The sequence below is a fragment of the Stegostoma tigrinum genome, chromosome 21 (assembly GCF_030684315.1).
Source record: "Stegostoma tigrinum isolate sSteTig4 chromosome 21, sSteTig4.hap1, whole genome shotgun sequence".
Taxonomy (NCBI): domain Eukaryota; kingdom Metazoa; phylum Chordata; class Chondrichthyes; order Orectolobiformes; family Stegostomatidae; genus Stegostoma; species Stegostoma tigrinum.
Window position 1 is genome coordinate 47,426,506 of NC_081374.1, and position 14,453 is coordinate 47,440,958.

Here is a 14,453-nt window from a genome sequence, read left to right on the forward strand (position 1 = left end):
TGGTGTCACAGTGGTCCAGTGTTGCACCCTCCCGAGTAGGGTCTGCTACACATTGATTTAGGAAACTCTCTAGTACACGTGTATAAAGACAGGGGGATGAAGGTGGCATTTAGCAATGCTGGCCTTCATTGGTTGAGGCACTGAATATAGGAGTTGGGACATTATGTTATAGTTGCATAAGTTGTTGGTGAGGTCACCCTGTTATAGAAAAGACATAGTTAAACTGACAAGTGTGCAAAAGTGGCTTGTGAAGATATTGCCAGGGCCAGTAGGCCTGAGGTATCGGGAGAGATGGGCCAGGATAGGACTTTAATCCTTGGAATGTAGGAGAATGAGGGGGTGACCTTATTGAGCTGTATAAAATCATGAGGGGCATAGCTAGGATGAATGCATACAGTCTTTTTCCCAAGGTTGGAGAATTGAAAACTCGAGGGCATAGGTTTAAGGTGAGAGGGGATAGATTTAAGAAGGATCTTCTTCATGCAGAGAATGGTGCATATAGGAAATGGGCTGCCAAGAGAGTACAATAGCAACATTTGAAAAAAAAATTGATAGGTACAGGGATGAGAACGGTTTAAGAGGGATATGGACCAAATGCAGCCAATTGGAACTAGCTGAATGGGCACCATGGTCAGCATGAACCAGTATAGGCGAAAGGGCCTGTTTCCATGCTGCATTACTCTATGAGAATATCCCCCCATCAAACACAGCAAGGTCAGGGACAGCATGGAGTTAGATATTCAGTAAAGCTCCCTCTACACCATCCCACCTATATTTACTCCCGTCCTTAATCAAACAATTTTGTACGACTTGGAAAAGCACTTCTTGCTACATTTCTGTGGGTTGAAAAGTGATTAAGTGCATTTTGCAAGTTTATGCCTGCAAGAAAGGAGGATTTCATTTTGTTGACTGAATTTGAACAAGTGACCCAAGGGGCGTGAGCTTAATTCACCTGGCTAATTAATCTTGAATGTGCAATGTGCATCATTAAGCACTGGTTATTAGAATATCCAGGCTGCTGGAATTCGGCTCCCTGGTGACTCCAGCCAACTGTGAACAGTTTGGGGTCTGTGTTGTTAAATGATGTTCCTCTTTGACCCTGTCAGTCCAGGATCACATACTCAGAAGCAGCAGCTGACATACCAGAGCTGAGGCAGTACCGCTTCCCCACCCCCCCCCCCCCCCGCCCCCCAAACAACCCCACCAAGTCCACAGACTGTCACCATGGGCAAACAGGGAGAAGGGCCGCATTTTCCAAACATCCCTCTGAAGCATTGCTGAGTTGTCTCCTTAAAATCTACATTGGTCTTTGCGGAATCGTTTAATGTTGCTCCTTAATTCTGGCCCATCAGTGTTGCTGAGGTCACTTCGTTTCACTCAACAGAGCTCTCTACTGCAAAGCATCATGGTCTGTGGCCAAGTCAGCTGAGACAGCCTGATACCTTCGCTAGGTGTTACCAAGACTGGGTTGGAAATATTAGCCAGTCCAATAATTGTTACATCTTGTTCATTATTAAAGTGTAAATGGTCTTGAATTAATATCTTACAAAACAGATGTAAAGATTCATTCAGAGGTGCAGTCCATGAGTGACATACAAACAGGTTTTTAAAAAAATCAAGTTAAAAGACGCCAGTTGTTGGGAGGCTGGAGCCAGGCACTTAAGGCTGATTTGAAGGATGAGCTTGCGGTCTTAGTCAGGGGCTGTGTCCATGCCTCTTCAGGTCACAGGCTGCCTGCAAGGAGTGGACTGTGCTCGCCGACATGCATGTGTCCCGGGAGTCTGTCATACAGAGTGTCACTGTGCAAATCCACTTCAGCGTGCAAGGTGATCTTCTGTTCATGGTGAGAAAAGGAGAGAGAGAGAGAGAGAGAGAGAGAGAGACAGAGACAGAGAGAGGATCAAAGGCCATAACCATGGAAACATGCAGCAGATTTCAAATCAAACAACTAGAATTTTTAAAAACCAAAAGAACTGCCCCTGCTGTGAATCAGGAACAAAATCAAGGTTGCTGGAAAGGCTCAGCAGGTCTGGCAGCATCTGTGAAGGAAAAATCAGAGTTAATATTTCAGGTCCAGCGACTGAAAATGGAAAACGTTCATTAAAATTTTCACTGTTTTAACCCATTAACAGCTCAGTGGTAGCGCTGTCCATAGAAAAAGTTGTGGGCTTGATGTCAGCAAATTGGTATTGCAGGGCCGACCAGGGGGAGCTGCGAAACTGTCAGATATGCCACAACTTGGATGAGGCGTTGTTCCTCCTTTTAGGTTAAAAGTCCACAGCACCATTACAGCAGAATTCCTCCACACAGTCTCTCAGGCAACCAATGTCCCAAAAAGCACATTAAAATGGGTCATTCCTGGAATAAAATGAGAACAGCGCAGAAAGTGGCCATTCAGCCTGTCAGACTCATGATGGTTCCTTGGATTATTCTTTCAATTAGTCCCACCCCACTCCCTGCAAATGACTCCCCCAGAGTATTTATCCAATTCCTTTTTGAAACCATAGAACCACACAAATATTACAGCACAGAAGAGGGCCATTAGGCTCTTCTGGTCCATGCTGACTCAAAGATACCGAGATTCCCTTTCTAATCCTATATTCCTTCACACGGCCCATAGCCCTGCATTTTACAGCGCTTTAAGGGCAGATCTAGGCACTTTCTAAAAGAGTTTAATGCCTCGGCCTTCTCCACCACCAACTCAGGCAGAAAATTCCAGATACCTCCCACTCTCTGCATAAAAAATGTTTTTCCTCACAGTCCCTCTAACTCTTCTGCCACTTAGCTGGAATCTATGACCGATGATTTTTTGGACTCTCTGTCAAGAGAAGCAGGTTCCTTCTGTCTACTCTACCCCTACCCCTCACAACTGTGTGTACTTCAATTATGTCACCTCTCAGCTTTCTCTGTACCAAGGAAAACAACCCCAACCTCTCCAATCTCTCCTCATTGTTGCAATTCTGCTTTTTGGGACATTGGTTGCCTGAGAGACTGTGTGGAGGAATTCTGGCAACATTCTAGTAAATCTTCTCTGCACTCTCTCTGGAGCAGTTACATCCTTCCCGAAAAGTAGTGACCAGAACTACTCCAGTTATGGCCTCACTTGCGTTTTATACAATCTCATCATTATAGTTCTCCTTTACAATCCTATACCTCTGCCAACAAAGAAAAGCATTCTATGCTTTCTTTACAATTTTATCCAACTGTACTGCTAGATTTAGTGACCTGTGCACTTGTACACCAAGATCCATCACTTCAGCTACACCTTAGTATATTCCTGTTTATTGTTTATTCCCTTTACTGTTTGACTTCACTAAGTGCATCGCCTCACACTTACCAGGATTGAACTCCATCTGCCACTTGCCTGTCCACTCCAACAAACTATCTGTAATATTTTGGGGCTTATAGCTATCCTCTACATCACCCTCCTCCCAGTCAATTTTTGTGTTGTCTGCATATTTTCCAACTGTATCCCCCTCCCCTCACATCCCCATGATCAAGTCCAAATCGTTAACATATAAAACAAGCAGCATTCCCTTTGTGCCCTAAACAAATGAACCACATTTGCATTCCTCCAGTCCTCTGGCACCTCACCTGTCTCTAGTGAAGACTGAGGAGTAGTATCTTCATAGTATCTACTACCTGCTCCCTGACCACCTCCAACATCCCAGGGAACAATCCATCTGGCCCTGGTGACTTATTCATTTTCAAGGATTCTAACTCCTCTAACACTTCCTCTCTCACCATGATTATTTTGTACAGTATTTTACACTGCTCCACTTGAACTACAATATCCACATCATTCCTTTCCTTTCTGAATATAGAGACAAAAATACATTTAAAATTCTTCCCATATCCTCTGCATGTTCAAACACGTTCCCTCCTTCATCTCTGATATGTCTCGCTTTTTCCTTAAATATCATTTTTCTCTCTAATAGAAAGGTAAAACATCTTTGGGTTTTCCTTTATCTAGTTTGCTATTTTTTTTCCCATACCTTCTCTTTGATTTCCTTACTTTTTAACCTGATCATTTGACTTTCTACACTGCACTAGGCTATCTGCAGTGTTGAAATGTTTGTGACAGTCATAAGCTTTCTTTTTCTGTTTAATCTTCCCGCATATTCGGCAGAGTGAGCATGGGCTGACTCCCAAAATGGAACCAGCTCTGGCATCTTCTATCCCTCTGCTGTATGCAAGAATTGTACCTCTGTACTTGTACTCGGGATGTCATAGAGCACAGAATAGTACAGGCCCTTCGGCCCACTATGTTGTGCCAAACCATACCCTAAACCTAAGGTCTATCTAACGTCCACCCCTCCCTTATTCTATCATCCATATGCCTATCTAATAGCCACTCGAATGCCCCTAATGTGGCCGACTCCACTACCCTCTCCGGCAATGCATTCCACGCCCCTACCACTCTCTGAGTAAAGAACCTACCTCTGACGTCTCCCCTATATCTACCTCCAATCACTTTAAAACTACGCCCCCTTGTAATAGCTACCTCCACCCGAGGAAAAAGTCTCTGTCTGTCCACCCTATCTGTACCTCTGATCATTTTGTACACCTCTATCAAGTCACCTCTCATCCTTAGTTGTTCTAAAGAGAAAAGCCCGAGCTCTCTCAATCTTTCCTCATAAGACCTTCCCTCCATTCCGGGCAACATCCTGGTAAATCTCCTCTGCACCTTTTCCAACACCTCCACATCTTTCCTATATTGAGGTGACCAGAACTGGACACAATACTCCAGATGTAGCTGAACCAGGCTTTTGTATAGCTGGAGCATAACTTCACGGCTCTTGAACTCAATCCCTCTATTAATGAACGCTAACACACCATACATCATCTTAACAGCTCTATCCACCTGGGTGGCAGCTTTCAGGGAACTGTGGACATGAACCTCCAGTTCCCTCTGCTCCTCCACACTGCCAAGAATCTTTCCATTAACCCCGTATTCAGCTTTCAAATTTATCCTTCCAAAATGAATCACCTCACACTTTTCAGGGTTAAATTCCATCTGCCACTTCTCAGCCCAGCTCTACATTGTATCAAAGTCCCCTTGTAACCTAGAACTGCCCTCCGCGCTGTCCACAACTCGACCCACCTTCGTATCGTCCACAAACTTACTAGTCCACCCTTCCACTCCTTCATCCAAATCATTTACAAAAATCACAAATTGAAGAGGACCCAGAGCATATCCTTGTGGTCCACTACTCGTAACTGAGCACCAGGCTGAATATTTTCCATTCATTGCCACCGTTTGTCTTCTAAGGGTCAGCCAATTCTGAATCCAATCTGCCACATTTCCCCCAATGCCATGCCTCCATCTGCATGAGCCACCACAGGGAATCTTATCAAACCCCTTACTTAAATCCATGTATATCGCATCCACTGCTCTACCTTCATCCACGTGTTTTGTCACCTCTTCAAAGAATTCAGTAAGGTTTGTGAGGCATGATCTACCCCTCACAAATCCATGCTATCACAAATCAAACTGTTACTTTCCAAGCGATCATAAATCCTGTCTCTGAGCCCTTTCCAATAATTGCCCACCACTGAAGACTAACTGGCCTGTAGTTTGTGGGGTTATCCCTATTCCCTATTTTTGAACAAGGGAATGATGTTTGCCACTTTCCAATCTTCCGGCACTATACCCGTGGACAGTGAGGACAAAAAGATAATCGCCAAAGGCCCTGTGATCTCTTCCCATGGAATCCTTGGATAAATCCCATCAGGCCCGGGGGACTTATCTATCTTCAAGTTCCTCAAAATTCCTAGCACATCTTCCTTACTAACATCAGCCTCCTACTGCCTACCAGCCTGTTTTGTACTGTCTTCCCCTACAACTAGGTCCCTCTCAGTTGTGAATACTGAAGAAAGGTATTCATTAAGGACCTCTCCTATCTCTTTAGGCTCCGTGCACAAATTCCCTTTACAATCCTTGATTGGCCCTACCCTTTCTCTGGTCATTCTCTTGTTCTGCACATACATGTAAAAAGCCTTGGAGTTTTCCTTGATCTATCTGCCAAGGTTTTCTCATGCCCCCTTATAGCTCTCCTAAGCCCTTTCTTCAGCTCCTTCCTGGCTAACTTGTATCCCTCTAGGGCCTTTTCCGTTCCTTGTTTCCTAAACCTTACATAAGCATCCTTCTTCCTCTTAACCAGTCGTTCGACCTCTCTCGAGAACCATGGCTCCCTCACTCGACTGCATCTTCCCTGCCTGCTAGGGACAAACATATCGAACACACGCAGTATGCATTCCTGAAACAATCTCCCCATTTCAATAGTGCTCTTCCCTGACAGCATCTGTTCCCAATTTATGTTACCCAGTTCTTGCCTAACAGAATTGTAATTACCCTTCCCCCAATTATAAACCTTACCCTGTGGTATGTACCTATCCTTTTCCATGATTATTGTATAAGGAGGCAGACATTGTAAATGTTTTTCACTGTACTCCTACAATGGAGTACACAAGACAATAAAAGGATATTGTATTGTATAGCATTATTTTTCCAGACAACAGTGGGGTTCTGGATTTGGCAACACCATTCTTAATTTAGGAGGGGGTATGTCAGCTTTGTACCCCAAGGATCTCACTTTTTAGCACATCCTACTAGTTTATCACTGATTTATCCTTTAGCAGCCCTGTCCGCCTCAGCCAAGTCATTTCCCAGTTTCGTAAAAATCTGCCTTACCCCAAGTTACAATTTTTGAAAACAGTATGTTTTGCAAGGTATTTGGCACATTTTTCAACCTGCTTCCAGCGTCCTTTCACACAGTACGTTCCAAAATATAACAGCGCCTCTACACAAAGGTGAGGAGCTCATCTTTACAATTCTCTTAAACCAGTGTTGCCTGATTACTGACCCAGAAACTGGAAACAGGGTCACCATAATTCAGCATCAAAACACCCCTCACTTCAGTTTATGGGATGTTACTGGCACTAAGTGACAACCTGCATTGCCCAGATGAGTGACTGCCTGCTCAAAAGGAACATGCTCGTGTATGAGGATTACTTGTTACGTGGTTGCTGTATAAATGGAAAGTGAGACTTCAGGGCATCCTGAAGAACTTCATCACTGTTGTCTGTCAATGTCCTACAGTAGGAAACACAGCCAGCAAACCCTCACAAACAACACCAGAGATAATTGACGTTAGCATCATATAGCTTGGAAACAGACCCCTCAGGCCAACTCATCCATGCTGACCAGACTTCCCAAATTAATCTATTCCCATTTTCCTGCATTTCCCTCTAAAACCTTCCTGTTCATAAAGCCATCCAGATGCTTTTTAAATGATGTAACTGTACTAGCCCTCACCACTTCCTCTGGCAGCACATTCCATACACGCACCACCTTCTGTGTGAAAAACTTGCCCCTTTGGTCCCTTTTAAGTCTTTCCCCTCTCACCTTGATGCACTTTAGTTTTGGGCTCCCCTATGCCGGGGAGAAGACCTTGCCTATTTACCCTTTTCATGCCCCTCGTAATTTTATAAGCCTCTGTAAGATCATCCCTCAGCTTCCAATGTTCCAGGGAAAACAGCCCGAGTCTATTCAGCCTCTCCTTACAGCTCAAGCCCTCCAGCCCTTGCAACATCCTCGTACATCTTCTCTGAACCCTTTCAAATTTCACAACATCGTTCCTGTAGCAGGGCAACCAAAACCAGATAACCTGGGTTTTAGTTTTGTCAGTTCAGGGATAAACATTGGTCAGATCCCCTCTTCTTCTTTGATCATGTAATTAAATTATTAATTGCATCCAATTAGTAATAGAAGTGATAAAGGAGAAATATCTTCATGCAGCTAGATCTGGAATATGTTGCTTGAGAGTGTGGTGCAGACAACCAAAGCTATTGGTTAAATCAGTCGAAGTATCCTATTATAGAGTTAGCCTGTTATCTGAAAAGAAAATAAATGTGCAATGTTATGGGCAGAGTGGCAGCGAGCTCTGCAGATTCCTGACACTCTGAGAGAAGTCATTTCTCCTCATTTCTGTTTTAACCCTGCTACCCCTTACTCCAAACCTATCACCTCTCATTCTAGATTGCCCCACAAGGAAATATCATCTCTACGTCTACTTTGTCAATCGCCTTTAGATCTTATAAACAAAGAACAACGAAGCACAGGAACAGGCCCTTCGGCCCACCAAGCCTGCATCAACACATTTTACCCTTCTGTACTATAACTGTCTTCACTTACAGAATCCTTATCCCTCTATTCCCCTCCCATTCACGTATTCACCCAGGTGCTATTTGAATGTTGCTATTGTGTCTGCTTGCACCACCATCTCTGGCAGCTCGTTCCAGGCACTCACCACCCTTTGTGTGAAATACTTGCCTCACGCATCTCTTTTCAACTCCCCCCTTCACACCTGGAACCTGTGACCCTAAGTAATCGAACCCTCCACCTGGTGAAAAAGCCTCATACTTTCCACTCTATCCATACCATTCACAACCTTATCTATCAGGTCGCCCCTCAACCTCCTGCATTCCAATGAAAACCAGCCTAGTCTATCCAAAATTTCTGTGTAGCTAAAGTTACCCCATACCAGGCAACTTCCTGGTAAACATTTTCTGTACCCTCTCCACAACATCCACATCCTTCTGGTAGTGTGGTGACCAGAACTGGACGCAATATCCCAAATGTGACCTAACTAAACTTAGACGCTTCAATTAGATCTCCTCTCATTCTGCTGTATTCCACAGAGTACAGACCTAAACCACTCTGTCTCTCCCATAAAACAAACGCCTCACCTCTGGAATCAATCTAGTGAACCTCCTCTGAACTATGTCCAAACCAATTGCATCCCTCCTCAAGTAAGGAGCTCAAAATTGTGCGCAATACTCCAGGTACAGTCTCACTAATGCCACGTACAGTCGCAGCAACACTTCCCAACGTTTATACTTTATTCCGTCAGCATTAAATGCCGAAATTTCATTTGTGTTCCTGATTACCTGCTGTCCCTGCAGATTAGTTTTGAGAGATTCATGGACAATGACACCCACATCTCTCTGCACCAAAACATTCTGAACTTTCTCTCCAATTGTATACTGAGCTGCCTTTCTAATTAAAATAGAAAGCCTCACACTTATCCACATTAAGCTTCATCTACCAAAATTTGGCCATTCACCTAACATGTCCTTATCCATTTCTACATTTCTTTGTCAGTTAGTTAGTTAGTTAGTTTCTTGGTTGGTTACAACTAACTTTCCAGACACTTCCAGTGTCATCTGCAAATCTGGTTACTGTACTTTCTATCCTTATGTACAAGGACTGTAAATAGTTGGGGCCTGACCACCAAATCTTGTGCTACCCCATTAGTTACATCTTGCGCAAACCTGAAAAACAGCCATTTATTTTGACTCTCTGCTTTCTGTTGGTTAGCCAATTCTCAATCCAAGCTAATAAATTACCCCTTACCCCATGTGAACTTACCCTGTGTAATAATCTTTTGGCTGGCACCTTAGCAAATTCCTTCTGGAAATCCAGATATACTACATCTACAGGAACACCATTATCTACTTGTTTGTTATTCTTTTGAAGAACTCTAGCCAATTAGTCAAACATGATTTACTCTTCATAAAAGCATGCTGATTCCGATGGATTGGGTTTTGGCTTTCCAAATATTCTATTACTACTTCCTTAATAATGGATTCTAACAATTTCTCAGCACGTGTTAAAACTAACTGGTCTGTAGTGTCTTACTTTCTACATAAAAGGTGTTATATTAGCATTTTCCAATCCAAATCTTCTCCACATCCAGGAAATTATGGAATATTATAACCAAAGAATCCTTTATCTCTGCTGCCACTTCCTTTAATGCCCTAGGATGTAGGCTATTGGGCTCTGGGCATTGGACTATTGAGATTGAAGGTAGACAATGCCCAGAGCCCGATAGCCTACATCCTAGGGCATTAAAGGAAGTGGCAGCAGAGATAAAGGATTCTTTGGTTATAATATTCCATAATTTCCTTGATGTGGAGAAGATTTGGATTGGAAAATGCTAATATAACACCTTTATGTAGAAAGTAAGACACTACAGACCAGTTAGTTTTAACACGTGCTGAGAAATTGTTAGAATCCATTATTAAGGAAGTAGTAAAAGGATATTTGGAAAGCCAAAACCCAATCCATCGGAATCAGCATGCTTTTATAAAAGGTAAATCAAATTTGACTAATTTGCTAGAGTTCTTCAAAGATGTAAGAAACAAGGTGGATAATGGGAATCCTGTAGATATGCTATATCTGGATTTCTAGAAGGTTAACCACTGGGCCACTGTGCTGCCTAACTTTGCCACCTGCTAAATACTTTGGACTATTGAGATTGAAGGTAGACAAAGTATTTAGCAGGTGGCAAAGTTAGGCAGCACAGTGGCCCAGTGGTTAGCCTTCTAGAAATCCAGATATAGCATATCTACAGGATTCCCATTATCCACCTTGTTTCTTACATCTTTGAAGAACTCTAGCAAATTAGTCAAATTTGATTTACCTTTTATAAAAGCATGCTGATTCTGATGGATTGGGTTTTGACTTTCCAAATATCCTATTATTACTTCCTAAATAATTTCCCAATGACATATGAAACTAACTGGTCTGTATTTCCTACTTTCTACCTCTTTCCCTTTCTGAATAGCACATTCCAATCCACTTTCCCGTATCCAGAGAATTTTGGAATGTTATAACTTTCGGATCAACTTACCTCTGCTGCCTTTTGCTTTAGAAGACCTAGGATGAAAGCCATCAGGCCCTGGGCACTTCTCCACATTCAATCAATTGTTTACCCAGTACTTTTTTCCCTGGTAAACGATGATTGTTCTAAATCCCTCCCTTTCTATAACCTCTGCATTACCTTTTACTGCTGGGTTGGTTCTAACATCCTCCACTATGAGAAAGGAGACAAAATATTAGTTTAGTGACTCCACCATTTCTGTGTTTTCTACTATCAACTCCTCAAGGTTCATCGTCCATTGGGCTAACATTCAATTTAACTAATCTCTCCCCTTTTAATAATCGTACGGAAGCTTTTACCATCTATTTTTATATTTACTCTAATTTCCTTTGCTCCTTTATTACCTATTCAGAAATGGGTAATGATCTTTAAAACTTTCCCACTTTCCCAGACTACCACTTGTCTTTCTTAGTTTTTGCCTTTTGTATGCTTTAAAATTATCATCTTTCCGTCATGCAGTTGGATGCGGCAGGACTGTACAGCTTAGAATCAATATATTGGCTGTGGGATCACTAAGTTCTGTTTATCACTTGCTGTTTGAATTGCTTTGCAAGAAGGTAGTGCTGTTCTGCAGCTTCACCAAGTTGACACATCATCCTCAGGTATGCCCGGTGCTGCTCCTGTCACGCCCTCCTGCAGTCTCCATTGCATCAGGGTTGATCCCCTGGCCTGATGCTAATGGTGGAGAGAGGGGGGATGCCCAATATTGAGTTGCGAGATGTGTATGAAGTCTGTCCCATTTAGCATGGCGATACTGCCTCACAATACAATGGTGGTTATTCCCATTGCGAAGGTAGGACTTCTCTACGATGGCTGCGCGTTGGTCACTCCTACTGATACTGTCACGGACAGATGCGTCTGCAACTGGCAGATTGCTGAGGACTTTTGGTTCCTTTACCATCTACTGCACACTCAGTCTAGAAGGCACGCCCTTTAGTACTCAACCAGCTCAGTCTGTAATGGTAATGCAGAGCCACCCTTTGTGGTGGACTTTGAAGCCCACTTAAAGAACCTGATAGCTACCTAAGCATGGCCTTCACTGCTGAAATTCATTTCATTGATGGGAATGAAGTAATATTTCGTGGGTAGACACTCTTGCACATGAGCAGCAATTAACATTAAATATTCAATAGGGCAGAATGAGAGGGGAGCAGCTATGACAGGGGGCTGTGGAGCTTGGAGGAGGTGACAGAGGTAGAGAGGGGTCAAACCATGGAAGTGTTTGAAAAGATCAGGACTCTAAATCAAATGGCATGCCTGGGAGCAGAGAGGGGACTGGGGAACGGACTTGCCATGAGTTAACACACTGGCATGTATTTTTAGAATGGGGAACATGGGTGGGAGTTTGTTGGATTAGTCAAGTCGAGAGTTGAGAAAGGCATGGCGGGAGGTTTCGGGGCAGAGAAGTCAAGTCTTAAAGTGAACTGTAGTCAGAAAGTGGTGGTAGACTTGTGTGGAGACACCAACATGCAATGATAGTTATCTCCACTGTAAAGTATGCATTTGTTGAACATGGAGTACTATGTACAGTTCTGGTCTCTCTATTGTAGGAAAGGTATTATTAAGGTAGAGAGGGCTCAGGGAAGATTTACCAGGACATGACAAGGAAAGGAAGGTTTGGGTTTATAGGGAGAAGCTGGACATACTGGGACTCCTTCCACTGGAACGTAGGAGGTTGACGGGTGACAGAGGTTTATAGAATCACAGGCGGGATAGATAAGGTGAGTGGGGGATATCTTTTCCCCAGGGTAAGGGATTTCAATAGTAGGGGACATGTTTTTAAAAGTCAAAAGAGAAAAATTTGAAAAAGACATGAGGGTTTTTTTGTTAAATACAGAGTGTGTTTAGTGAGTGGATTGAACTTCCAGAGAAAGTTTTGGATTCAGGTACAGTTACAACGTTTATGAGACATTTAGATAAGTGCACGAATAAGGAATGTTTGGAGGGATATGGGCCAAGTGCAGGCAGGTGCGACCAGTTTAGTTTTGGATTATGTTTAGCATAGGCTGGTTGGACCGAAGGGTCTCTTTGCCTGCTGTATGACTATTACACCTTTGACATAATGAAACATTGAAAAACATCTTGAGAGTGTTAGCAACACAAAAATGATAATGAGCCAAATGAGGATACATTTGAAGAGGTAAAACATTCTTATAAAAAAAATGTACGTCGTTTGCAGAGCCTGACAATAGGAATAGATTCAGAATATTCTGGAAGTACTCAGCAGGTTTTGCACCATCTGGAAAGAGAGAAGAACAGTGCTAAAATGTTGACTCTGATATGGCTCTTCCTCAGGACAAAGACTCTATTGACGAGTAAAATATTAATTCTGTTTTTCTCTCCAGATTTGCTGATTGGAAGGACACCAAAATCTGAGAGCACCGGACAGTCCTGAAGTAAGGTAACACAACTTCTCCTGTCCTCCAGATACTGCCTGGCTGGCGATGTTCTTCCAGCCTCCTGTTTGCTTACCTTGTTAAAAGGCATAATTGGTAAAATGTTTTAGGGTTTTGCAGGAAGCCTTAGGGTGTTTTAAAGACAGTTTTAAAAATAGATAGGCTGAGACAGGCATCTACCGGAATCCGGAAAAACAAATGAAATTCTGAATCACAATTCGGCCCACCAAAGCAGTATAACAATATCTGTTCATTCTCTGGGCAACAGGAGGATTGCTCCTGGGCTCTGCCTGGCCAAATTGGCTCTGGTTCAGCTCAGCCCAGAGGTTTTCCTGAGCCTAAGTCTAAACGCTTCGAGAGGAGTCAGATGCTGCCCCTCACACACAAACCCTCCTCACTGCCTTCAAGGTCTATAAATTGGTTTTTATCGGCAAGGCAGATCACAGGGCTCAGTTCATGAGTCAGTCCAAGCTCCTGCAACGCACATCAATACTGTTGGGAACGGACATTCCTATATAACGAGTATATGTGGATAGCAGAAAGATAATGAAATGTTTGGACACCTTCTGGAATTAAAAAGGCTGACTGCCCTTAATACTTGCCTCTGTGCTGACGGTTGCCTACCGACCCTAACTTCTAACTGCAGCAGCCATAAGTTGAAGAGGGAGAAACAGCGGTAAAGATCAGAATGCTCCAGGTTCTCCATCCATGCCCTGGGTGAAACAGTCACCACTGCAATTTTTTTTAAACCTTCCTGGTAAACCTGGTGAAACTGTCCTGTGCCCACCTTTCAAACACCTGGATTGCCAATCAAACTGATGCTTTGTTTTAGATTTTCATTAGACTATGGTGATCAGCTTTTCAATTTCGCCAACCAGAAGCTCAGCAGATGGTGAAGGGCCATGAAGGATATTTTTCCCTTTTGTGGCAGAGCTGATGTTGTCCTCTGTGTGTGTCTGTGTTTGGGGTTAAAAAGTATATTATTCTAAACCTGGATTATAGTTTAGATATTCACTGGCTTTCCCCATGTTTCAACTTATAAAAACGGAATATTTTGGGTTTATAAAAAAGCCTAGTGCACGTCTCCTTTACAGTAGTGCTAAAAGGAAACAATTTGGTGATTAAATTTGAACATTTACATCAACGATGCAACAAGTTGAGCCTGATTATTAGTGCAGTCCTCCAGTCGCAACCATAATGCAAGAACACAAACCTCGCTCAGTGGTACCCACCTGAAAATCTCGGATGTATGTCAGGAAGAAACTGAGGAAGGAGAAGGCAAGAGACCATTCGGAGATTGTACTGACCAGGTGCAATTTGTAGCCCTGCC

At 43.0% G+C, this 14,453-nt stretch overlaps 1 protein-coding gene across 2 annotated transcripts in view; it reads right to left on the bottom strand.

The window, feature by feature from the left end:
• Window positions 1-1,490: 1,490 nt before the first annotated feature.
• The window catches only part of dram2b (DNA-damage regulated autophagy modulator 2b), an 89,141-nt gene continuing 76,178 nt past the window's right edge, over window positions 1,491-14,453 (bottom strand). For both annotated transcript variants that reach the window (XM_048552850.2, XM_048552852.2), the window contains exons 7-8: window positions 14,356-14,448; window positions 1,491-1,834 (exon numbers count right to left, since the gene is read on the bottom strand). In XM_048552850.2, the coding sequence (XP_048408807.1) occupies window positions 1,724-1,834; window positions 14,356-14,448 (204 nt within the window). In that variant the 3' untranslated portion in view covers window positions 1,491-1,723. The remainder of the gene's footprint in view (window positions 1,835-14,355; window positions 14,449-14,453) is intronic.